Source organism: Carassius gibelio, chromosome A4 (genome assembly GCF_023724105.1).
Source record: "Carassius gibelio isolate Cgi1373 ecotype wild population from Czech Republic chromosome A4, carGib1.2-hapl.c, whole genome shotgun sequence".
Taxonomy (NCBI): domain Eukaryota; kingdom Metazoa; phylum Chordata; class Actinopteri; order Cypriniformes; family Cyprinidae; genus Carassius; species Carassius gibelio.
In genome coordinates, this window is record NC_068374.1 from 23109462 (window position 1) to 23136099 (window position 26638).

Genomic DNA, 26638 nt, shown 5'->3' on the forward strand with positions numbered 1-26638 from the left:
TTCATTCCACCGGATCAGTTCACCTGAACTCCTGACGAAAGTTCGCGCGCGGAGCAGGTGAGCTTCACCGGATACTATCTTTCGAGGCGGCAGTTTACTCGACAGTTTCTTTTAGTCTTTTAAAGCGACTCCATGATAGTTTCGGTCAACTTTAAAAGCAGACTTGGTGGTTGTTTTAAAACAATCTTCAAACACTTCTGAGGAATGTGGCGGATCTGAACCAAATACAGTCGAACTGTTACTGTCTGTGTTTACAAAGTCGCACGAGTCGATCTTAAAAGGAAAGCATGGCAACAGGAGGATTTAAATCTAACAGCGGGACAGACTTTCTGGAGGAATGGAAAGCAAAGCGCGAAAAGATGAGAGCAAAGATGCTTGGAGATATCGCCGCCGCCACAGGGAGAAACACGGAGTTAAACAACAACGGCAGCTCGGTTAACGTTAACTGCGTCTCTTCTACGTCCTCCTATCCGGTGGCCCGGTCTCCCTCTTTGTCCACTCTGAAGCGACCGGACGACGAGCCGAAGAAACCCGAGCAGCTCGGGGAAAACCTGAAGAAGACGCCGGAGAAAGTGAGCGGAGTGCCGCAGGGGGAGAGCTCGAGCCCCGCTGGTGTGGAGGACAGTGATAAGGAGAGTCCCACACACAGCAAGTGCAAAGACAAGAAAAGCTCGGGACCCAGCGCCAGAAAGGGCAAAGGACAGATAGAGAAAAGGAAGTTAAGAGAGAAGAGGAGGTCAACAGGTGTTGTCAGCATACCGTCCAGTGAGGTGAGTCGAGTTCACTTGTTTTAAAGTTAACCGTCTCATCCGGGTAGCAGCAGGAGTTCTATGGTCTCAGATGATATTTAGAATTACAATAGTCATAAACGATACATTTACATGGTTTTCCAATGCATCACCATTGTACATAAAAAGTTTAAATTTTAAGGATCTATTGGGTGGCCTTTTATTTTGGCAAAACTTGACTAAACGTTGTATATTAAGTATAAAAACATGGCATTACAATAGCAAGTAAAATAGACAAACATTGGCCATTGTACAAATAAAGATGTCAATACCATGAGTCTTTAATAGTAGTTTTAAAAAGCCATGATAATGGAAACTTGGCCATGCTACTTTGACATATACCACAATACTGAAAGATTGCCATATTACTATGCCATGCATTTACATGTAATAAAAAAAAAATACCATGGTATTACCCCATGCTAGTTTCCAAATAAGCTCAACGATGGCACCATATCAAACATAGTTATTAAGTGTTACTTTTGCGTAAGTGATCTGTTGGACCACATACCGAGTTGTAACTAAATTTTAACCAGGTTTTGTAAATGAAGTATAAAAACATGGTATTACAGTGGTGCTGTGTCTATAAAATCATTGTAATGGTTATTTCGTATCGATACTTTGATGCATATCATGACACTGAAGAACTGACTGTTCGTGTTCCATGTATTTCCATGTATTTCAAGGCATACTGTGGTATCACCATCATGCTAGTTTCCAAAAAATTATTTAAAACACAGTAAAACTTTGGTACTTGGGGAATTTAACTATCTGTCATCCCGTTTCTACTGCCCTGGAGTTGCAAACATATTTACTTACAGGCATGTGGACACATTTGTTTGCCATTGTACAGAAAAAGGTGGAAATGCCATTTTTCATAGCACCTCTTTTGTAAGTGATCTGTTGGTCCATTTGTGCAAACTGGCATTTTTGCCACCACAATGGCTTGCATAGATTCAACTTCAGCCAAGTTGTGAAACTTAAGTAGAAAAAGCTGTAATCTGAAATCCATCGTTAAATGTCAGTCCCGTCAATTCACTCCTCATGTAATGTATGTGAAATATCTGTTCAAAGCATGTTCTTCTCCCAACAACTCTCACATAAATCAAGACTAAAAGGCACTGAGTTTGATCAGGAACAGATTGAGATAATGTTATACGTATTTTCTCGGTTTCATGATTTATAATGACTGTGGTTTGCAGAATAGCATTCCATATCATGTGATGTAGATGATGGAGAACATGGTACAGCTGTTCCTCTAGTTTAAGACACTTCATCTGCTGATCATAAAAAAAATGGCCTCCAAAACATGCCAACTTGACTCATAAATTTCACCTGGTGACCACTGCTACCTCTCGCCCTTTCAACCCGCTACATTCCCCGCATGAGCAAAGGGAGGCTTGTTAACGCAGCATGCCACTGGCGTACATACTGGAGCTGTGAATGTCTGCGTACCAACCAGCTCCACTGACCCGCGGATAGCTGCTGTTGGAGGCTGACCAGTATGTCTGCTTTGGCTGAAGACATCCCGTCATTAGCCTCTTGCGCTGTGCCAAGGGAAAGTAGTTTGGGAAGTGGGCGCAGGCCAAGACTTAATGTTAGGGGGTCTATGAGAGATAAGTGTGCAAGTATACACACTATTGCCCCATGGTCTCTCTGGGGCTGTTACTGCAAGAATGCAAATGTGGGGCTGGTTCATTTATCATTTGGACAATTTATTTTTATTCTGTTTAGGGTTGAAGTGAGTGTGAAAGTGTGAAGGCAGTTAATGGCCATGACCTGCTGTCTAAACACATTTAGCCAGTCTCCCATTACTTGAAATTATCATTAATGCCTGATTTGGTGTCCAACCATATGTCTTGCATGTCTTGGACATGTCAAACAGGTCCAATGTCTGCTTGGTTTTGTGGAAATGCACTTACTATCCTTCTTCGAGCTGCTTTTCAAGAAAAGATATGCAGTAAACCAGACATTTGGACTTTCCGTAGGCTGTACTTCCTGCCGTGGCTTCAAATTTATAGGGCTCATTGTTCCACCGCATTTAGCAGCTCGCTGTGAGTTATTGGACAATTGTGGAGCCTCCCAGCTCTCGTCTCTAAAGCTAAACTTTGTTTCCCGCTGTTGTTGTGATTGGAGCTGATAATGTCTATAAAGCCTGCCCCAAACGGCTCAGAGTAATTAGTCAGTAATGAATTGCTGCTGACTTTGCAAGTGTGCAATCCATTGCAAACACCTCAGCCTCAGCCTTTTGTATATGTATATGTCCCACTGTAACTTTAATCCATAACTTGTTTGCTTAGTATTTCAGATCTGAAAGTTCACATCACCAGCCAGAACATTTGATAAATGTTCCCTTGCTGCGTTATGTTTAGCTAGGGTGAGTGAGAAGTTTGTTTTAATTTCAGAATGTTTGGATCAGTGCTGCTCTAATAAACGCGAATGCTATTGTTTGACGTCTGGCCGAGTCTCAAACTCCTCACGACGCGTTTGGAGATAAAAGCCTCCATGTCCGGTCTGCTTGGCGGTTTTCCATTTCAAATTCCAAAATCCAGAATAAACGGCATTCTCAACTTTATGTAGTGTGAAAACCTTGAGTTGGTGTTAGCACAGGAGAACGGGAGATGAACCAGAATATGGCTGTCCATCAGCAGGGCGATTGTTTTATATTGGGTGCCATTTGGATGGAATTCGCAACCTTGAGGAATAAATATTTATGATTGTTTCTTGCTGAAGGAGTTGCTAGCGGCAATGAGCCAGGTCGTTTTTCAATCTCCGAGAGGGAGTTTGGCAATCTAAAGCTTGACTACGCTGACATACTGCAATGCTGAAAGAGATCATACCGTACTCTTTACATTTTGAAGCCATTGGGAATTTGCTGTACATTTGTGACATTTGGACAGGAAAGCTGGACTAACTGGCAAATGTTTGGAATTGGAAGCATGTGAATCAAAACAGTCCTTAACATTTCCTTATCTTCTGCTTTCAGTGAACGGTAGGGTCTGGTTAACCAAACAAGGCCTTCATACAGGCATATAACGACTAGAGGAAGTCAAATAGTTCTATAAAAGCACGAGGGCCTTCTTTACGTAAATCTTGTGGACTGCTGTGTTTTAAACCTGCGGTTGTTGATCAACTTATTGTTAGCGGTAGGTGACCTGTTGCTAAATGTCAAAAATAAAACATTGCACCTTGGTTAACTGCAGTCGTATCACGTCAAACATAAAAATAAAATTTAGCAGTTTTATGACTTTGTACGTTTGCCATGATTGTTGGCAGCAGTGTACTGCCTGGAATGAGACTTTGCCGCCTAAACAAGCATGGGACGGCATGTTGTGCAGTCACCATTTTTTTTCCAAACAAGGTCACATCAAACGCTACAAATACCTCTGAGATTGAATCATGGGTAAGCAAGGTAAACAGCCAGCTATAAATGCTTTCTCCTTTTTGTTTTTAGAACATTCCAGGCTATACACCAAGAGTAGTGGACTATTTTTAGTAATCATTTCAATAAGGGAAATTCCTGCATTTATTTGTTACCACTTAGAGGCTACTCTGCCTTCATGCTCTCCTCCAGAAGTGTAATGCCATTAAGCGGAGATTATGAGCATCAAGTCTTGATAAAACGGGTAGAGTCTCGCTTTATACTCCGGGTCCCGCTACGAGGCTCGGGAGGTTTCTTGGATGTCAAGCCTTGTTAATGTACCACTCGGAAGTCAAAGCACAATGTACTACGTCCATTTAACTGTCGGATCAAATCAGCACACGTAATCGGAGAGCTGGAATGCAGTGAGACCAAGACTCCCTGTACTGGCCCTCTGAGCGGTCACCCTTCTCCTCAGATTACATTTCGCTCCATCTTACCTAGCTGTCCTGTCTTCTCCAGAATGACGCAGACGGACTTACTTTGAGTTGAGAATTTATGCTCTTCCTTGTTTATGGTTCATGACATGTTTTGCCATTTTCTTTGCGAGCCAGTTATTTCCGTCGTAATGATGCATATATGATGATAGCGCCACCTTTTGCGTTTGGGTTTGTCTCTTAGGACAAGAATGGTCACGTTGTGTGCACATGAATTAGCTAGCCGTTTGATTGTCACGGTTGTGCGTTCATCACTCTTCCTCATTGGTGTAGACAGGGTGTAGGTATGAACTCTATAAATAGCCCTTTTCCAGGCTTGTGTGTTTAGACTTGCTCTTTTTGTTTGCTTGAGAAATATCTCGGTGCTTTGTCAGCGTCAGTGGCGCATTGCTGCAGATTGAGTCGTCTCTTAATAATGTGCTCCAGCCATCACATAGAGAATGAACTATATGACCTGTTGCTCATATAAAGTATATTTTTCTGTGTTCAAGAGCGGGTGCTTCTTAGTTCAGTAGTTGAAGCCTTTAGTATCGGTGGGCAGGGTTCAAAAGAGGAACGAATAAGTTTTACAACCTCTACTGAGATAGGCCACCATGTGTTGGGGAAGCTTCCCATGCAACTCATTCTATAATTAAATGAAAATTAGACTATGGTCAAGCTAGCTTTTTAATGTTTTAACCAGATGTGACAATATAAACCAGTTAACAATAAAAGGTATTTTAATAATCTTTTTTTGTTTGTTTTTTTGTGATAACTGAGCAAAACAGCAGAGGAGAGACGTTACATTTTAGTGGTTGCTTGGTTTCTTTTTCCGCAGCATTGCACTTGATATAGAGACTCATTGTGGATAGAAGAGACTAACTCTGTATTTCGCCAACACACACATTTCCTTGTGATTTATGGTTAATTGTGTCTGCATTTTCATGTTCAAACCTTTTCATGTCGCCTAGTTGGAATCTATTTATTGTGCTTTATGGTGCACACACACAGTATATTTTAAATTGTTATAATATTTTATATTAGTTTTTACTGTATTTGATAAAAATTAAATAAAAAACATCCTTGGTGTGCTTCCTTCAAAAACATTAAGTTTTAGCAATTGTTAGTGTACTTTTGTTGTTATGTAAATATATAATGACAAAAATGTAAGTATAAAAATCGAGGGATCTCAGGTTAATTTTTTGCAGATCAGTTTACACTAAATACAACTAAACAGAACCAGAATTGATTCCTATTTTTTTTTTATCAAATGAAGCTGCCAGTGATACATATGTGAGAGGATATAGGGTGCCTTTGATTAAGGTGTACCCTTAAAAAAGAAGTGACATAGAAATGTATCACACTAAACAAACGTTTTTGAAAAAATAGAAGAGCTACTGTCAGGCGACTGAAAAACTAGTTAGGTTTATAGTGTACAGTAACTGAACACTTTCCTTTTATCATACCGTATTCAACAAACACATTGACCAGTGTGCAAAACAATTTATCTAATGTGTATTCTTCAAACGAGTGCAGAACTCTTGGAGAGAGATGCCAGCGTGTTTTTAATGATATCGACGAGTGCTTTGTCACACAGCGATTATTTACACGGCTGCCTGTTAGCTTTGGTTGTGTGCGAGCAGAAACGATGATTATAAAATGGCGTGGATTTGGCCCGTAGTTGTTTGAGAACATTCCTTTCAGCAGGGCGCTTGGTATGAGTCCGTGGTAAAACCAGGCCACTCTGCGTGATTAGGCATTAGCCTGTCTGCTTCCATTCTCCATTGCACAACAAGACAATCCAGCTCGCTTTTTGCTTTCTATTTGTCTTTTCTTACTGTCATCCTTTGATCTTTTTCCCCCTCCATCTCTCATCGCGTCGGTTTTCTCTTTCTGTCATGTGGTGTAAAGGTGGTGTGTGATAGGTTGGTATTTCAGGATCTCAAATAAGTTTCACCTGATACAAGATACTATTACACTTATTACTTATTATAGTAGTTCCTATCTCCACAATTGTTTTTAGTATTGATGCAATAATGTCAAACCATTAACCTCATGAGTATATGTATTATTTATGTAACTCTAGTATCTAGTCTAGTTCATCTAGTTTGGACATAAATCCAATCCTTAAGTCCAATGAGTAATGTTGAGGAAGGTGTGCTTTTAAGAGTGATGATTATTTACAAACGTGTTTGTTTTTATGACCAATACTTTTAATTTTAACTTTCTGCAGAACCAATTTTGAGTTATTACTTCTGGCTCAGTGATGGAATGATGACAAAATAATTATACCACAACTACTACGAAAACATTTAAATAATGTTAATTAAGTGTACAATGATATGTTTCAGCCATTTCTGTAACACATGAATGTCTTTTATGCAAAAAAAAAAAGTTAATATAAGTAAATATTCCTGTTGACTGTTCATTGGTAATGTGTTGTTAATGTGTGTTAAGTTTTGAGAGTATAAAAAGAAAATCAAACTGATTATCAGTGCAATTACTTTCTAAATAATCTGGCTTTTGGCTGCTGTATGATGAAACGAGTGAAAGTGAAGTACATTGAAAGTACTTGCATTGAGAGCAGACTATCATAGAGACTTTGATGTTGACTCTTTTGATGTGGACTTAAACAACCACTCACAAAACCCTGGCAACTACTTAGTAATGCCCTAGAAACACCCCTAAAAAAACTACCAACTGCATAGCAGCACACTAAAATCCACTCACAACACCTTAGCAGTAGCTTAGCAATTCCTTGTCAACTTCCATACAACTTTGTAGCTCAGTGGTGGCAAGTTTTACAAAGACAATCACAGCTCCAAATTGCTTCCATATTTCTGTCAGTTCACCCAATACTTTGTCATCATAGTTATAAATTCTCCGGTATGCCGCCTTGTGCCACATCTCCATGGTTACACCTCAGACTTTGATCTCAAACAAATGTTTGCATAGTTACCAAGCTATGATACCATATGCCAGTGGGGCATTGAAATAAAACACACCTTTTGTCATCTTCTCCTTGTTTTGAGTCACATTACAGAGTAACAGCCTTAAAGAATGTAGAAACATGACCTTTTATCACTGTATGCATTGCTTGATTAAAGATTTAAGTTGACTTTCCTTCATTAAAGTCGCATTTGTGTCTTGACTGTTATGATTTGTTTCACCAAAGGCCTTAAAGAATGTGAATCATTTCTAAGGTCCACAACTACTTCCGTTCCACGTAGCTCAGTGTTCGAGGAAGCCAAATACAATCCCCAGGGACCTGCTTTGAGGAAGAGTTTCTGTGGACACATCAAAAGACAAAACCAGAGCAGAGATGCTTTGGAATGTAACTCAGAGCATCAAATGAAAATGTGCTACCAAAAGCCCTTGGACAAGAGAGCTTGATCAAGAATGATCTAAAAGAACAGTTATGTTACCACAGGGTTATCTAGGGAAGGACGTACCTCTAGTTTTCTTGGAATTAATTTTTGCATGAATTTTTGAAGTAGTCCTATCCGTTAGGTTGACCTTCTCACATCACTGCCCCATTCTCATGCTGCCTTCATGTGCTATCAGAAATGTCCTAATTCCCACTTATGTCATAATTATAAGTTTGTTGCAGTCAGATGCTTTGTTGTTGAAAAGAATAGTTATCAGAGGATGACAGGAAGTTCATTCATGCCTATTTTTTGGGCAAATCTTATTAAAACCAAAATATATGGAAGATATTTAGTCATTATCGAATGAATTTTGAATCAAATGTAGCGTCCAATTAAATGGCAACCATATAAACATTACCCACACTATTTATACATTCATCTCACTATCTAGCGAGCCAGTCAGCATGCTGTCGATTCCTACATTTGGGGAAAATAAATGCTTTTTTTGGTGTAGACAATATGTACAATATATCAAATGGTTATTTATATTCAGGAAAATTCATGACCGTAACAACAAGAGAAAGCAATGTAGATGTCACGGTAAAAAACTAATTTATCTTGACCGTCATTAGAGCATATCTCCAGCATGTTCAGAGTTTATAGTCCGGCCGACATAAAACTCAGAAATCAAAATTATCTCTCTTTTCCACTCATAAATACCTTTTCTCTATAAGGAAACTATCGTGCAGACATTTACAATTAGACATAAGGACATCATCAATGTTCTCTTAAAATTCTGCTTGCTTTGCTATTTCTCAACCCATTCATTTGAATTGTCCTTCAGTTGTGTAAGTTTCTATCCTTGTGGTCTTTTCCTTTATCAGCCTTCACCATGTGATTGGGCAAATGCTTAGATATGCCTTTTACCTTGATGGCCACAAGGTCTTGTCTTTCGTGCTTTTGTTTGGGCAATGCCTGTTAACCTCTAGACCAGAAGTGACGTGAGAGGTTAGGGGGGGTCAGCTCCCTAGTCAACACCTGCTAATCTTCAGGCCTTCCATAAGCATGAGTCAGAAAAGGCTCCAAAGATTGCAAACAGGAGCAGAGTCATTGTTCCCAACCACTGGTTTGCTTTTGTAGCAGGGGACGAGTTTAGGATGATGTGGCAGTTCTACGTCATTGCCTGAAATATCAGTCATTTCATTTCTGCTGCAGATTAACTATGTTGCTTTAGCAAATGTTATCAACCAAACAATCATATCATCAGGTGCAGGAATGTTTATATTGTTCACACGCCCAGAGCAGAGCACTGTTTATTGTCATATCGATGAAGTCCTACCCTAGACATACAAGACATACATTTCTGTTAGGCCTTCTCTTGGACAATATTAAAGTCACTATTATCTTTTTTATTTTTATTTTATTCATGAATGCACGTTATTCCAACGACAAATAAATTTAAGTTCATGCTTTTAAAAGATTACAAAATTGCTCCACCTCCTAAAGAGTTGTTTTGGTGAACTACATCAGTGCCCCTTAAATGATAACCACCTTGTGGAATTCTGCTGTGACTTCTCTTTTTCATGTACTAAATAATTCTCAATGACCTGCATTTTTTCTCTCTCTCTCTCTGAAATTTGTCGTATTGAGGAAGTATAATGGGTGGTGAATGGTTTATGATGTTGACTCTTGAGTTTATTCCTATCTAAACCCAATTACAAGTCATATGGGGTCGTTTGTGAATGATGCAGCTGCCCACTTGCACTTCCTGCTCCATTGAGCGGTAGTAATCGATGTGAACAACCTAATCCTGCTTTCTATGGACCCAGACTCTATGCACTCGCCCAAACTTTAGCTGATGGGGTTCACTCAGGGTATTTCACTAAAAACTTGTATAATAGCCGGCTGCAAATTGATGACAGTCCCTGGAACTGAATGCCAACAAAAGCCAATTGTTATTGCATTTTCATCAAAGTAGTTATTTCAGGCTTTAGGTTCAGTCTGAGGGTAAGGATATTTTATGAGTTTCTCTCTCTCTCTCTCTCTCTCTCTCTCTCTCTCTCTCTCTCTCTCTCTCTCTCTCTTTCTCTCTGTCTTTTAAACTATAATGACAATTCTTGTTAATTTAAGACCTGTTGTCTCTGTTTATTCAAATGAGCTAGCATTGGGTTCACCGGGTCAGATATACCTTTGATTGGCATTTTGCTCTGATGATAGACAGGGTTGATATTCCAGATGGGTAGCTGTTGTAACATTTTGTTTCCTCCTCCTAGTAATGAATTGACATTAAGATTTAGGAATTCCCCTTTTTCTTCCCATTTAAAGAGTAACTTAACCCTAAACCAACTTTTATTAGTTAATGATCTATAAGAATGGGGCTTTATTAGTGCTGTTCATTGATTCAAGTAACTTTTTTGACATTTGAGTGAAGTGTTTTAATTCTACAATATATGGTGTAAAAAAGTCAGAGTGCTGCCCTCTTCAGGTTGAACGGTGGCTACTGCAGTTGATTTTTCCTATTGGATGTTTGCGGTGGCAGGTGACGTAAGCACTTTCCATCTCACCACGCCCCCTTGGTTACGAGCTACCACGCCCTTGGCAGTATAAAACTATCTTGTTCCGTCAAAATCACTGTAGTGAGTCAGGAGTTAGAATTGCGAGTGTTGAAAACGACCAGGATAGACTATTATAGCATCTATTTAGCATAGCAATTATATAGTTATTTAGATTTTTTTTTATTTTATGTAGCCTATGTAGTTAATTAGCATAGTTGTTAGTGTAACGGTAGTATTGTTAGAAGCACAGTTAGTAGCATAGCATTGCATCAGTTAGGATAGCTTCAAGTTGGCGTAGATTTATCTGTATTTAGTACAGTGGTCAGGATAGTACATAGGTGTAGTGTTGCTGGATGCGACAGCACTGCTGGACTGCATAGTTTTCCAGCAGACTTAAATTTAGGCGCCAGTGGTTGCATGCACTTGGCCTGGAAGACTGCGAGTTCCCGTCCTAGAGCTGGAGTGTGCAAACTGCGTTTTACGCGGGATTGCTTCTCCAACGCAATGGAGGTGGAAATGGGTTAGGACCTCAGTTTGAGCCAGCGGCCCGAATTGATTTGAACAGATACCTCGACATCCTCCACTTCAGGTGAAGGTGGGGGAGAAAATTCCTCTACTTCAAATGATTGCTCTGTTGCAAAGCTACTTGCGTCACTACAGTCACTCTCCGTTTTAGCGACTTTGACAGCAGCTGTCAATCAATCCGTCACTGCAGGTCTCAGGTTCACGCCGCACTCGCTCAGCCCCTCTCTAGGTTCGTCCCCCCTATCTCCGCTGTGATCTGCCCACTTTTCAGCATCTTTCAAATATTGCCAGTGGGTGGAGTCAGGCTCTAACCAGGGGTTTAGTTACCCTTTAATCTCCTTCCCTACTGTAACTCAAACCTCCCTATAAACTTTGGTTTAAACCTATTGATCTTTGTCTGATCTTCATCTTGAATAATACACCTTCAGTTGTTTAAAGTTGCCAGCCTTTATTCACAGTTGATTGGTTTCCCAAGCTCATTTATTTTTTGTCAAATATTCTGTAACCTGGCCCTTTCTGTCCTTTCTTCAGTGAGAGTCAGGCCCTAAATGATGCATTACCATCACACAGCCTAATTTTCACGGGATATTCATCTAGAATTTTCATCATGTCCGTATTGATTCTCGAAGCTTCCTTCTGCATTCTTCTTTGAGCTTTTCATTTTTCTCCCCATCTTCGCCCTCTCTCTGTTGATTCTGTGGTTGGAGTTTGGACTTATTTGACATTCAGACAAACCGTTTATTATTGCCTGCTCATGCTCATCCTAAATGCCCTATTTTATTTTTCTTAGGTTTTCAAAGTCTGTATCACTGCTCTTGTTTCACCCCCAATGGGAAACAAAAGATATGTTGCTACTTCCATTACATTATGAAATCGTAAACTCTATTCCTCACATAACCTTCAGAAAATCTCTCTATATGAAGGAGAATGCAATCCCATGTTGCACTGTGACAAAGTCAGTGAAAGATGTTCATTTAAGTTCAGTACTGAAACTTTTCTTCAAATCAGTATTTGTGTATGTGCCATGTATTTTTACATTTTTAAATCATTTTTGTAGATAGTTTAACCCTTTTATCTTTGCAGTAGACTCTACTATTAAGTCACAATGTCTGTAAAGTGTCACTGTAAAGTGTAAAGTGTTTGAAATTCATCAGTTACACGGTTTCATGATAGTCAGAGTGCTGCCTTTGAAGACAGCTGCCTGTATGCAGTTGGCAATTCATTTGGAACGGAGAAATAAAGTGCACTGTCTAGTAAACACAGTCTGACTATGTGGGTTTTGTCTAAATGAGAGAGGAGGACAGAGAATGACCGATCTAAACATTTATCCCCTCAACTGGGACAGAGCCAATTACAGCTAAAGCACCAGACTCCGGATATGTGACAGACAACAGCAATAATATTACATTTCACTCTCCCCATTTACTTCAGTGTCAGATGCTAGCCAGATTACCCGTTATACTTCCGCTAATAAAGTTACTGTCCTTAGTTTACATCTGCTAATGGAAAAACAAGATATTTTATTACTGGAGAAACGACTTTGGCCTATTTACATTACCAGTCTCGGTTTATTATAATAGCAGCGGCTAATGTCGTATCAAGGATTTGGCTAATACCTTTGTTTTAGCATTTTTCTGGCTATTGCTAACAATCTGACTGGATGATAATTACGTGCCTTGCATGTGATTCACTCATAATCATATGTTTTGACTGTTTTCTGTCATCTTCTTTCGGGTTTTGGTAAGCTCTTAGAAGTTGGTGGCCAATGATAGCTAGGGAGTATGTGCTTAACAGTAACATAACTAGTGGGCGCTAATTACCCACATCAACCAAAGGAAGACCAGCTGTGTTTTTGTTAGACGCATATTAAAAAGTGTTTTTTATTTTTATTTTGGATTAACTTCTGAAATCCCAAGCATGAGACCACACGTAGACTCCTTCATGCCCCTTCAAGCGTTACCAATGAGGTCGAGGAGTGCTTGGGCTTCACCTCTCCCAGCATTCTGATTGGATGAGGTAGGTAATACCCAGACACGATTTGAAGGTGACTCATACTTCTGTGTCTGTTAATGTTGAAACACAATGGGCTCCATACACCGAGGGCCAAGCATGCTCCAACGATCTCAACCCAAACCGCTGATTAATGCCGGCCTGAATCTGAGAATGCACATGGAATGCTCTTTGCCTTGCCTGGTATGCAGGTGTATTGTCTGACTTCTTTTTCTGTACATTGGTGCTAGCCATACTGACAGAAGTGAAGGGGATTTTCACTACATTATGTTTGAATAATGTCTTATCATCCTTTTCAGCAAGGTAAACCTTCAAAATTAGAGCTTTGAGTGTAGCACAATATCTTTGCCACATGCTGGAATTTCTTTATTTATTTTTTTTTTTTTTTGAGGAAAAACACTTACAGAGGTCACTCTCTTTATGCAAGTTGCACCAGGATCTTACGCCAGGTTTAACTAGTTAACCACAGGACTTGAACCCCTGGCTGCTTTAATACTGTAGTAGAAAATGTTATTAAACTGAATCATTTAAAAGTTCGATTTCAGGTGGACCAAAAGAAAGTCATTAGCCTGACTCAAATTGTCTCAATGATTTCAGTCAATTGAAAATACATTGTACAATTTTGTACCTGGGTCAGTCATTCATTTGACAAAAAGTTGAAAATATGTGGTGTTTTGTTTGGCATGCTACACATTTTTAGTTAGATGACACTTTGAAAATGTCAGATATTTGTTGATTTTTTTTTTTCATTTAAAAAAAAAAAATCTACCAAAATATCTCAAAATCAGGCCTTTTAGAGATGACGTTCAGCCTAAGGACAGCATGACATATGGGACTTCTGTCCTTCACAGAGTCGTTTTTTTTCCTTTAAAAATGATGTCTACTGTGACTTGCTGTCACTAAAAGAAACACCGTCTCTATCTGTGAAAAATCATACCCAGCCTGTCCTCTTAGCGCTGAGTAATGAAAGCTAGTAAAAAATCTTTGGATAATGATGAGTCTGCTTTATGCCTGGGGCAAAGTTCAGTTCCCATCACACCCAACTGCCAGTGGCTCTTTCCATTGCTTATACACTCTCTCTGATGTTCTTCCATCTATGTTGATGCCCTCTCACTCCCTCCTACTTTCTCTCTTTTGAAATTACTGTTTAAGCATCGAGCTGCATGTTGGAAGTTGCCCTTAATTTTCAGTTTCGTAGCATGTCTGTGCATGTGTTCTGCATGAGTTGGCGAAGTGGAAACATGAATGTCTCAAAGCAAGCTAACATTACACTGGAGTTACATTTTAATTTTGTGTTCCTGGTAAAGAAGCCACCACTCCCTGCGGAGAGTTTAAAGAAATACTTTCCAAATGGGTTGTAAGCATTGTGTTTTCTTAATTAGTGGCATTTGCCTAGACAAGTATGATGATGTTTATTGCTCATACTTAACATTAGGGATTTGAAGAAACCCCTAACACTAAATTTTAAACTCTTATGTGTTGTTTATCTTTCACCTGTGGTGCAGCAGACCTGGATGAGAAATCAAATAGCTCATTGAAGAGAGAAGTATTATAACTTTTCTAAGCAATAAGATTCTAATCTGGAAGTAGAGGATAAAATGGATGAAAAAAATCCCATGGATTTATATTGATTGAACTCCAGCCATATCTAGAGACGAGGAACGAACACTTTCGTGTGATCATCAAATAAATCTATACACTGCATGTTTTAGAGTGACTACACTGTTACACACGATAAAAGTATTTTTAGTGCCTCTTGAATATTATTTATATATACATATATAATCAGAGTTGGGTATAATGCCTTACACAGTAGCTTCTCTTGGTAATGTAGTGAAGTAATGAGTTACATTTTATTAGTCGCACCTGAGTATAAGTCGCATCAGTCCAAAAATACGTCATGATGAGGAAAAGAAACATAAGTCGCACTGGACTATAAGCTGCATTTATTTAGAACCAAGAACCAAGAGAAAACATTACCGTCTACAGCCGCGAGAGGACACTCTATGTCGTCAGTGTAGACTACAGGAGCACTGAGCAGTATAGAGCGCCCTCTCGTGGCTGGAGACTGTAATGTTTTCTCTTGAATCTCTTGATTCATGTCAAATTAATTTTGATAAATTAGTCGCACCTGACTATAAGTCGTTAATGTAATTTGATTACAGTTACTTATGCAAATAAAATTAAGTTACTTAAGTTACAAATTTGGCGTTAAAAATTATGAAGTAAAAATCATGTTTTGCGCGTCAGTATACCCTTTAATAAATCACTGGACAATGTGAGCTAAAATGCAGACGAGTCCTACAACATTGGCAATGAAAGGTTGTATTTCAATTTCATATAAATCATATATAAAACTACTGCACTCTACATATTTTAGTCTGGAATTATAGTTTGGCAAAATTTCAACAAGTGAATGTGCACAAGTTTATGTAACAGTAACACAAATATAAGTAAAAAGAAATGACTCATTAGAAAGAGATCATCTGCTGCATTAAGCCGTGTCAGCGTCACAATTCAAGGCTTATTCCTCTGAGTGTCTTCTTCCAAAAAACTTAAAGTAGCCGAGATGAACTTGAATGTGCACAAACTGAATTAGGAGAGCTCAGATGGGAAAGACTATACCTCGTGTTGGTTTCATACAGATTATTTTAACAGAGAATGTTTGTTTTTGACGTGACTTCATTTAATAACGCTTCAAGCTGTCTTTAGATATACTGTATTTCTCATGTCATTTTCATTCACTTTAGTGACTTGTTTCAGGAAGATATTCACAGAGACTGAATGCAGAAAACACACCCTATTTTTATTTGTATTTTGCAAGTTTTGTAGATATTCAGTCATTATTCAATAATTAAATTTTTGTGAAAAAATGAAAGAATTGAGTTTCTCCTTGTAGTGTATTTTCTAGTTTTGATAACTTGAAAAGTAAAGTAAATTTGAAAGTAACTGTGAAAGTAAAGAAATTAGTAATCTGATTACTTTTTAAATGCAGTAATCAGTAATGTAATTAAATTACAATTTTAAAGAAGTAATTAGTAATTTGTAGTGGATTACTTTTGAGTAACTTTCCCAACACTGTATATAATATATATATGAGGTCGGCTCTTTGGCCCACATCCTTCCACAGACTCTTTAAATACCATTTACCAATTTAAATACCACACATTTTACTTTTCTTTTTAATCTAGATTTGATTTCCTGCATGCTATAAGACTTCAGCTACCTTCACATATACAAGGTCATGGCTGTATAAATATAAATGCTTTATATTTTGGGAGCGTGCAGGTATCCTGCGTTCATGGTGTTTGTTAACACTTAGCACTCTGGTCTTAATTAATTCAGCTGTCTGCATACATTGCCTCAGTCATGATAATCTGACGAACACGTTTCCAGGATCTTGATGAGCGACCCCTTTCAATAAAACTTTAACCCAGTCTGTCTGCCTACTTTCTCCTTTCTCATGTTCTCTCAAGTGCAGCTATGACAAAAATACCCTGATTGCGTTCTCATTAAACGGTAATGTTGTTATCGTTCACCTGTAATTTGTTGAGTGGCAGCGTAATGTGATACAGTGTGCTTTGTGGAATAGTGTTTCCTTTTGCTCCAGTTCATATGCTCAAGTGCTCATTAGGGCCATTTTCAGAAATGAACCAGCGGACAATAAATAGTTTTATGCTATTAAAAAGAAATGAAAAAAAATGAAACGCGTGCTATAATTTACTCTCATTTCCCTTTAAACCTGTATTACTTTCTTTCATCTGTGGAACATAAAAGAAGATATTTTGATATTAGTTGTACAGGTATTTGAATGACATGAGGATGAGTAATTGATGACAGAATTTTCATTTTTGGGTGACTTTCCTTGTTCGAACAGACATTTTTTGATGTAAGCTAAATTATGTTGTAGTCATAGCAATCTTTATGTAAGATTGTAATGAGTCATAAAAGTACAGTGTCCTAGCTTTTGGCTACCCCACATACCTGGTCCTCGTCTGATTTTCTCCATTCAGTGTTAAACTCCATTTATTAATAGCTTAGTCACAGCTGACCCAGAAGCAGCTCTGCCAAACCCACCGGATCCCAAATTTTTATGCTTTCATCCATGTCCTCTGGAGCAGAACATCTCCTTCAGAACTGTCAGAATATTCCCCTAACCTCTAAATGGAGGTCTAACTCCCTAAGGTAGGGCTTCTCAAGCCATTATTCTGGATGAGCTCTATCCGGGCGGCAGGCTGCGGACGTGGGAATGCCAACAGCCATCCTGCAGTAGCTCCACCAGGGTAACGGTTTCAGAAAGCTGGGTTCTCGTAGCCTAAGGGGCAATGGGCCAATCACAGTGGTGGATTTCTCATGGAAAAACAAACATTACTTGGCCCAAAAGCATTTTTTACTCTGGCATTTTTATTGCATATTGATGCTAATATTATTTATTGAAGCCAGTGTCGGGGTGGTACATGTACAGCTGAATATATAGGAAGACCAGTTCTACTATGGCAATCAGGAGAAATTACCTAGCAACATCAAAATGGCCTAATTAATATTAATTGTTTTTATTAATAAAAAAAAAGAAGAAGAAAAAATCAGGAGAACATTAAAGAACATCTACACAAAACTTAATCTGGACAATGTGGAAAACACACACAGACACAAAAATATGAATACATAAAATAACGCATTAATTTAAAAACAGTAAATAAGTTAATAAATCAATCAAGTACAATAGAAAACATTTACCGGTAAAGGAAAGTACATTCATTGATAAGTATCACCAATCAGCTAGTACAGCTACTTTGCTAATTTACAAAGAAAGCCCTCTTTCAGCAGGTCTGATGGGTTTATGTGGAAATCTCTCCAGTCGGCTCTAATAGGTCACTGCCAGTCTGTAGATAGACATCAGCATTCCACTCCCTCATTTATATGCAAATGAGGACTGACGTCAGCTGAACGCCTTTGTAAATGTTCTTGTGTGATTTGAACAAAAACAGTGAATGTGTAGTTGTATGTGTATTAGAAGGTGAAGTTATGATGAACGCCATGGTGTTTGCATGATCTGTATGTGTTGTAGGCATGTTTGGCTTGTTATTGTAAGGTCTTAGGACTTCTTACTGTCTGTACCTTCTTTCATGCTGTGGGATGCATTAATCACTGATGTCTAATTCTCTCTTTCTCTCGGTCTAAAGCGATGGGCTCTAACCTGAGCCGGAGTGTTTAGGCTGTTTGTCTGTTTGTAGAGAGCGAGGGTTTGTGTGGAAAATGTGGTTCTGCTCTGGCAGTGTTTAACACAAATACAGAGTCACACGAAGATAGGGATAACGTGCAATTCTTTAATCTCAGTACATCTGTCACTCTGTGATCCAAGCCAAACAATAGGTGTTTTTCATACTGAATTTCATCCTATTCAACATAAACTTTCCACACACACACATGCATGTTTCTTGAACATCGAATCAGCATATTAGAGTGATTTCTGAAGGATCATGTGACACTGAAGACTGGCGCAATGGCTGCTGCTATCGCAAGAATACTTTACAATTTAAAATATAATAAAATAGAAAACCTGCATTTTAAAACCTGCTGATACCAAACATTTAAATGTCCACTACATGCTGCTGCTGTTGTTGGTGGTGTAAAAGTAAATATTCAAAGTAAAAAAAAAAAAGCGTAATGTTATATTAAATGGTAAAATAATTCATTTGGGGTATGTTTACTATCTTAACATCTTTTTCTAAATACACTAAATATAGCCTAAATGCATAAAAAATACAGGAGGCTGAATTTATTAAAAGGAAATACAAATACTTGCTGTACCAAAATATATTAAAAATATTGTAAACAAAATGCAACCTCTCCATTATGATTGGAATCTTGTGTTTTGCTGTATATTAGCTGATTATTTAACACATAAATTATTGATTTTAATGTCAACCATTCCTTATTACAAAAGAATATTTTATAAAAAATAAAACAAAGCCATTCCTTAGCCGGAACAAAGCCATTCCAAAGCCATTCCAAGTAATCTGTCTGTCACAAAGATTATGCACCGCATATACCCAAAAGAGGATAGGCTTCCACTGTAAAAGTGTTTATGGACATCTAATTTTAATACAGACAACAGAGGAGAAAACACTCTCTGTTTTTCTGTTCGTTTGTCACTTATCTTCCAAACACACATTTTTTTTTTGCCTTTAGTTGGACAAAACCCTTGTTCGAGTGCTTATTAAAGTCATTGTCTTCTGTGCTGTCCTTTTAAGAAAAAAATGTAGACCGATCTCAATAGTCTTTGTCTTCTGCTGAAAGAATTTAATGAATATTGATGATATTTTTGATTGACATTTGGAATTGCAAGCTCTGAAAGATGACAGTGGATTCCTTTAGCAGTTGTCTCTGGTGATTATGTGTTTGCTAGTGTAGCAGTTTCAGTTATTTATGTCCTTTTAGAAGGAGACGAATGACTGGTTTGACATGTACTTGATCCGAAGAATGAGCTGCAATAATGGATTTTTCTCCTAAATGTATATTACATAGATGAGATTGAAAAGTCAATAACGTTATGATTTGCACAGTTTCTGTTATATTTTTGATATATAGCATTGCTATGTGGAGGGGATGTGTGATATTGACAAAAATTATATCTCTATTTTTAAATATATTGATCCTCTCAATCTAAGATGTGGGATTTAATTTTTTCTTGTTTTATCATCTGACAGGTGAACATTGATCTAAGTCCAGTTGTTTAAAAATGAAAGGCACACCTCTCTTCAATACGTCAACTGATTTGAGGGGTCATTCGTATCTGTAGCACAGAGTGAGACCAGTTAAAAGCTAAAGGCGAATTCAAATTGAACTAGAATTGTAGATTTTACCAGTTCCCAAGAGTGAGCATTAGGAAACATCTTGGCAAACAGAACTAAATTTCTGTTAAATGTGGTTTAGGCAGTGTATTTTGTAGAATGTTTTTGAAATGGCATCACTTTAAAACTTCACGATAAACAAGTCAAAGTGATCACCAAGGACACACAGAACAAATGCTACTTTAGTCATCTAGCATTTTTTTTGGTTTGTTTACTGCAACGAGTTGGAGGATGGAGTAATTCAGTAATTCTTTCAGTTTTTTTTGAGGCCATGTTTGACCTGAGGCTACAAGTGGCCATTTAATTGCGCAAAACAGGTTTTGGAGTTTTTTTTTCTTCTTCTTCTTTTGGTGGATGAAAAGGAGGATCACACAATAGAACAGAATTGCAGTCATGCAGAATGAATTTGAAGGCTTACATTCTGCACATCGATTAGCTTTCTCTGGTTTGGAGGAAAATAAATTTGTTTTGGGCTCTTTCTTTGAGAAATCGTTCAGTCTAATCTTGATTCTTCTAGACGAAAAGAGAAAAGCTGTATCAAAAAGACGAATGGAACAACGAACCTTGGTGGTACCGACAAACTTATTTGTTGTTGTCTCTTGTGTTCAGACCACGCTCGTAGTGCCAGATTGAAGCATTTTCGAAATCTCCACAGTCTTAATTAAAAGAAATTCACCTTTGTGCACATCAAGGGTTTTTCATGCCTTACTAAAGCACCTCATGTCGGAGTATTGTCTCTTTGATTCACGTCCAAACATATGCTCAGAGAGTCGCATCACTCTCCCAGCAGAATTCAAGCTGCCAAACCAGTGAAAGAAAGTTACGCAATCTTCATAAACGTTTGTGGTGTCAACAGCCTTGCTGCAAGATCACTGTCTCCTCCCTTCACCCCACACTGTGTTTACCCATCATCCTCCACTTCTGCCGCCTCCCCATTGGATAGGTGGTGGTGACGCACAGACTGGTTTTGTCAGAGCCGTATCACGGCAGACATCGTACTTATGTTTCTCAAGACATCACGCATCTGGTTTCAAAAGTTTTCATTGTTGTAATTCCTCGGAATTAATAGTTTAATACTTATGTTTTTTCTTATCACCAGATATAAAATGTATTGGATTTGAAGTCTGTAATGTTGTAATTTGAAGACATTGTACGAGTTTAAACAGGATTTGGACGTCTGGTGATTTGCAATTGTTTGTTTTTTTTTTAAAGAGAAAAACTGTGGCACTCATCCACGAGCCAGTGACTGATGATTTCAATAAAGACGGGCGTCCAATTTACTTTGTCACTGAAACGATTTGGGATTCTGTTATTAATTAGGCATCTTTATGTGCTCCGCTCCTACTATTTATATGTCTGCGCGCACATGCAAACCTCACAGGATGAGCGAAGGAAGCGTTTAAAGCTTTGATCTGGGAGCAATGTGTTTCAAGGCGATTCTGTCTTTCTGAATCCTCTCTCTGTAAGCAAATAGGTTTAAAGCCATCAAATAGCTTTTAATATCTGCAGAGTAATGTGAATTTAATTAGACACTGTTATTCTCTAACAAGCCGAAGAGATTAACCAGTTTTGAACAGCTTTTTACATCAGTTTCCCTTTTAAATATAATGGGTTTCTTGGCTACCTGATCAACTGCCGCTTGTATTGAATCCTGTCTTACACATTTATTTAGTTAATGAAGAGAGGTTGCATGGCGTAAATCAAAGCGCACTCTGTCTCTTGATTTGCCACTTATCATTTGATCTCTTAGAGGTTCTTATACCCTGTGGCTCATTACAACTCTCAGTGGGCTACCATGTAGGGTCCGCCGATGACCCAGCTGCCTTGAAACAGCCTTCTGAATCATTCTTTTGTGTTGGTTTTGATTTGCAACTAAACTACAGTATTATACCAAGGCCACTTATTATACACAAGTAACAAGCACTGGAGTACTAGTAGAAAGTCACTAGTCAAATCTGTTTTATGTTTGTTTAATTTGCACCTCAGGTTAAAAGTCTTTTTTTGATTAATGTGGTTCAGTTGCCCTCAAGAAGGTAGTCTCTATCTATACAGATACTTATGTTGCGCAGTGTGTCTGTTTTCTCAACGGTACTGGTTTTGTGCCAACCAGTTTTTGGACTAGCTTGTGGCAGGGATGCACCTAATGCAGAAAAATCATGTCAAATTGACATCTTCAATTTTCAAAACTGTTGCCCTGAGAAAGTAGGACACATCCACAGTGTACAAGAAAACGAAAATATCCTCTTTGCTTTGTGTTGTCAGTGGGTGTTTGGGTATAACTACAGAATGCTTTTTGCTTGGTGGTTCAGAATTATCCAGAGATAAAATGTCTGTATATTGTGTCCCTCTGAGGTCTTAGGGTGGATTTCTGCGCTTCAGTTTAGAGCTTCATGAGAGGTCAGTGACGTTTCATAGCCGTACAGACTGTTTGGGAGCGACTTGCCAGCGGTTCTGCAATAACAGGCCTAAAAAACCCCAAAACACAAACGCTCACACTGGCGTTCCCCCAGTCCCACCGCCACGGTCTGATGTCTGCAGTGCTAATGTGTTTTCATCGGCAGAGTGGTCGCAGACTACGCAGTTTGGCTGCTCTCCTCAGCCCACCATCGTCCCAGCAAGTAGTTGACACAGATGTAATCTCTCCAGCAAACTATCATGTCTGGTGGCTGGTGGATGAAACGGGATACATTTTTGTAGTCTCTTCTACTCCTCTCTGCCAATTAGTCCATGACAATCACATGAAGAGCTAAAGCAAACCCTCAGGATGGGCTGCCCTTGGGCCTGTAATCCATCAAATCTTAAAGTGGGACTGAGTTCTGCTCTGTTCTCCTTACATTAGCTAGCTTGAAGGAATTTGAGACTTTGGGTCGCTTCTTAAATAAATAAACATCTCTTTGAGTTTAAGGAGCTAATCTGGCCTCTTGGATTGAAAGCTCTTTGTTTTCTTTCTGCTGTATGTTCCTGGATTCTCAGCTTCTGTTATTCTTCAGATTCTTGAAGTACAGAGGAAATGAAAGGGGAAACGGTGAGCTGGATGTGCAAGAAGGCTTTGTTTTAGCTTGGCCTGTCAATCACAGTAACAGGGTCTCAACAATGGCAGTACTGTGCACCTACAGACTTGAGCGTTGTCCAAGAGACATGACCATAAGCACCACATCAAAAAAGTGCACTCAAAGAAATAAATAGTACTTCTGAAAAAATATGTCAACAACATTAGTTAGTAATCAGACAATATTTTGCTGGGTAGTTATTTCACAGCAGTGAAAGAAATTGATTAAATGTTTTTAAAATAACATAATATTAAAAACATAATAATAATGCTTTGAATATGAGATTAGAACCCCAATTAGTCACTGTTTAAATGCATTTTTTTTGTTAAAACGATTGATTCATCATTCATTAAACAGATTTTTTTTTTTTCAAAACACTGATCCATTCAGTAATGAAACGCCACTGTGTGTTGCTTGCAAATGGAAAACACTTCTGCTCTGGATTTGTTTGGAAATGTTTTGTTATTCGAAACAGTTCAACAAACAAGAAGTTAATATTAAGTGAGACTATTTTTTCAACATTGTCTGTGTTTGCTCGTTTGAATATTATCAGTATCACATTTGCCATCATGCCAATAAACCGGAAAACAGCACACTGCCAGAAACATGCAGCGTTTTTTAAAATAATTAATAGGACATTTACCATATTATATTATTATGCTAGATGGACAATAGTCATACATGACAAAGAACAAACAAAATGCATAGTCTATTTTTTTACGAAACAGAACATTCGTTTATCCTAGGGTTTCAAGTTACATAACAAAATTTGATGGCAGCCTTCTGTTGTTCAGGAGTGATCAAATGCTCTGTACTGGAAGAGATTAATGTCATATTTCAGAACAGGGTGTCTCAGTTTGTTGCCAGAGGAATGTCTGCTGCTTTAACACCTTGTCTGCCCAGTTAGAAGGTGAGATATTTCTGAAATTGTTTCTGATTTGTAAAATCCTCCCTGGAGCATAAAGTGTAATCAAAGATTCACTCTGCTTTAAAATTCACTTTAAAATGGTGCAGCTACAAAAATATAAATATAAATATAAAATATTATTTTTTGCAAACCTCTCAATACAACTTTTTTTTTTTTTTTTTTTACATAATTTGGATAGAAATGGTCAAATATCCAATGAATCCATTGTAAGCATGTGAGAGTGTTGTCTATGTGCAGCATTTTTTGGTGTCATGGAGTTATGTAGTGGCAAAATGAGCATTGTAAGGTTGAAAGCCGGACACTCTTAACTCAACATTACTGCTGCTCGCAGTGTGAGGTAACCATTCATTCTCACGCAGTAACTGACTGCAGCATCACAGGGTGTCTGGGACTCTTTTGATAGCTCTATGAAACCCGAATAGTCCCAGCACTGAGCTTCTCTGAATACATCCGCGTTCCACAGCCAAGAAACCCAGCACCAGAGGACAAGAAAACTGCCAGCACTTCACAAAGAGCTGGGCTTAAATTTGATTGGCTCCTGAAATGGACGGGTCTTTCGGTGAGAGAAACCCAATCAAAGCAAGCATGAACAGATGGTTTTCCATCTGATGGATGCCAAGACATCTCTACCTCATTGTTGGGCCTTTGTCATCGGGAGCCGCTACTGCCATAATGACCTTCTGTTCTGCTTGATGGGATGGGATTTTCTCTGGATTTCAGGAGAGCAGTAAAGACAAGACCATGAACACAAGCAACTCTGCAGGATAAATGAGAAACACTTGTGTTTGCCATCAGTGTTATTGTGTTGCTTAATGTGCGTTTAGCAAGGGTGGGTCAGGTTGACATTTAGATCTCATTTAGGAAGTGTCTGAAAGCTTGCTGCCTTTCTGAGCAGTCAGTCGGTGACTAAATGGGCAGTGTTTTGATGTCTGAAGTACCTGCTAAGGAGGTTTTAGACAGATTTACCAAACAAATTCAAATAAGCTTTAGGCCCTATCGTTTAAAAGCTTAAAATAATTAAGAAATATTTCATCTCTATGAAACTTTGTTCACCAAATAATCCACAAAAAAAGACCCACAAAAGTTTGAGTTTCCAAAAAAAAAAAAAAAATTGATAGTAAAAATTGTTTCTTGAGCCCCAAATCGGCACATAATAATGATTTCTGAAGGACCATGTAACCCTAAAGAAAAGAGTAATGGCTGCGAATAATTTGGCTTTGCCTTCAGAGGAATTTACATAAAAATATATATTAAATAAAATAGGACACAGTTTAAAGTAGAATAATATTACACAATATTTTTTTTGTTAATGTATTGTGATCAAATAAATGCCGCCTGAAGAAAAGACACTTCATAAAAATCTTACCAACTCTGTAGTTTTGAACCGAAGTGTGTTTCTTAGTTAGGTTATAAAAATCTATTTAGAATATATGGATTTATAAATATACATTTATAAATGAATTTACTTCTGACACTTTTAAACCATTTTTTTTTTTTAAACCAGAATGCAGAAATGTGTGGTACAATAAATTATAGAGAATCCCTACAGATCCTTAATACTTTGCATCAAGGTCAATGCAAAAAAAAAATCTCTCTCTCTCTCTCTCTCTCTCTCTGTCTCTCTCTCTCTCTCTCTCTCTCTCTCTCTATATATATATATATATATATATATATATATATATATATATCCATCCATCACTATATGTGCTCCCACTTACTAGGTTACTAGGTCTGTTTACATGGACACTTTTTGCTTCTATCGGAATGAATTCATTCTGATTGACGAATCTGAATGTAGTGTTACATGACCTCTGAATAAAGTGATCAGGTTGATATGCGCGTTTGTTACAAGGTTTTGATCGGATTTAATCTTTTGACATGTGCACACATAGTCATAGTCGTGCCTTATCCCTAAGTTTTTTTACGCTTTCATACAATCCCTACTAAATGGTTAAGTTCAGTGTTAAGGTTTGGGGTGGACCTTCTTGTTTTTTTATTGTTTTTCTTTTTAAATAATACATTCTTGTACAAATCAAATTGTCTGAACTCATATAAGATAGCCTCATAAATTTGATACATTTTCTCATGAAATCGGGTTGTCCTTACCACAGTTCTACCTTTTGCTTCAGTTCACTAGTTGAATATTGATATTAATTTGTGGTACAAAAAAAATATGAGATGTTAGATGCATTTAAAGCTCTCCATTGTTCAAGAATTGATCTGTTCAGTTTTCCTGTTTGGTGAATTAGGTGCTCGCAAACTCCCAAAAAAGTCCCAGTGTTTCAGTTGGTCTCTCATAACGCTTTAAGTCACACATTTGGGAGACTGAACGCTGTTGATGCCACTGTTCTGTTTGTAGTGACTGAACACTCACCTCCCTAGTCAAATATAGTCTCACTGTGTTTACCCTGCATCAGGAGAACTTGTGTCTGGATAAACATTGAGAGATAAGGAGCCTCATCTGGTCAGTAGTCCCTTCAAGGATTATTTAACACCAAATGCCCTCTTAGTCCTCGAGGAGGAACCAGAAACTGGCTGATTAAGAATGAACTCTAGACTAGACCCCTTAAAGCTGTAGAAGGTTACTATAGGGACTCTGCAATGAGATTTATGGCTTCCTGTGGTCGTGAAGACTCCTACTTCATATTAACAAGCATTTGGGCTGTTTGTTCAAGCAGCTGTTTATCCTTGGCTGTAAACAAATGTGATATGTAGTTGTAAAC

The 26638-nt window shown here is 38.1% G+C and overlaps 1 protein-coding gene across 1 annotated transcript in view; it reads left to right on the forward strand.

The window, feature by feature from the left end:
- LOC127973461 (PRKC apoptosis WT1 regulator protein) overlaps positions 1-26638 on the forward strand; it is a 56340-nt gene continuing 29702 nt past the window's right edge. The window contains exon 1 of the mRNA XM_052577370.1: positions 1-770. Coding sequence (XP_052433330.1) covers positions 288-770 — 483 coding nt within the window. The 5' untranslated portion in view covers positions 1-287. The remainder of the gene's footprint in view (positions 771-26638) is intronic.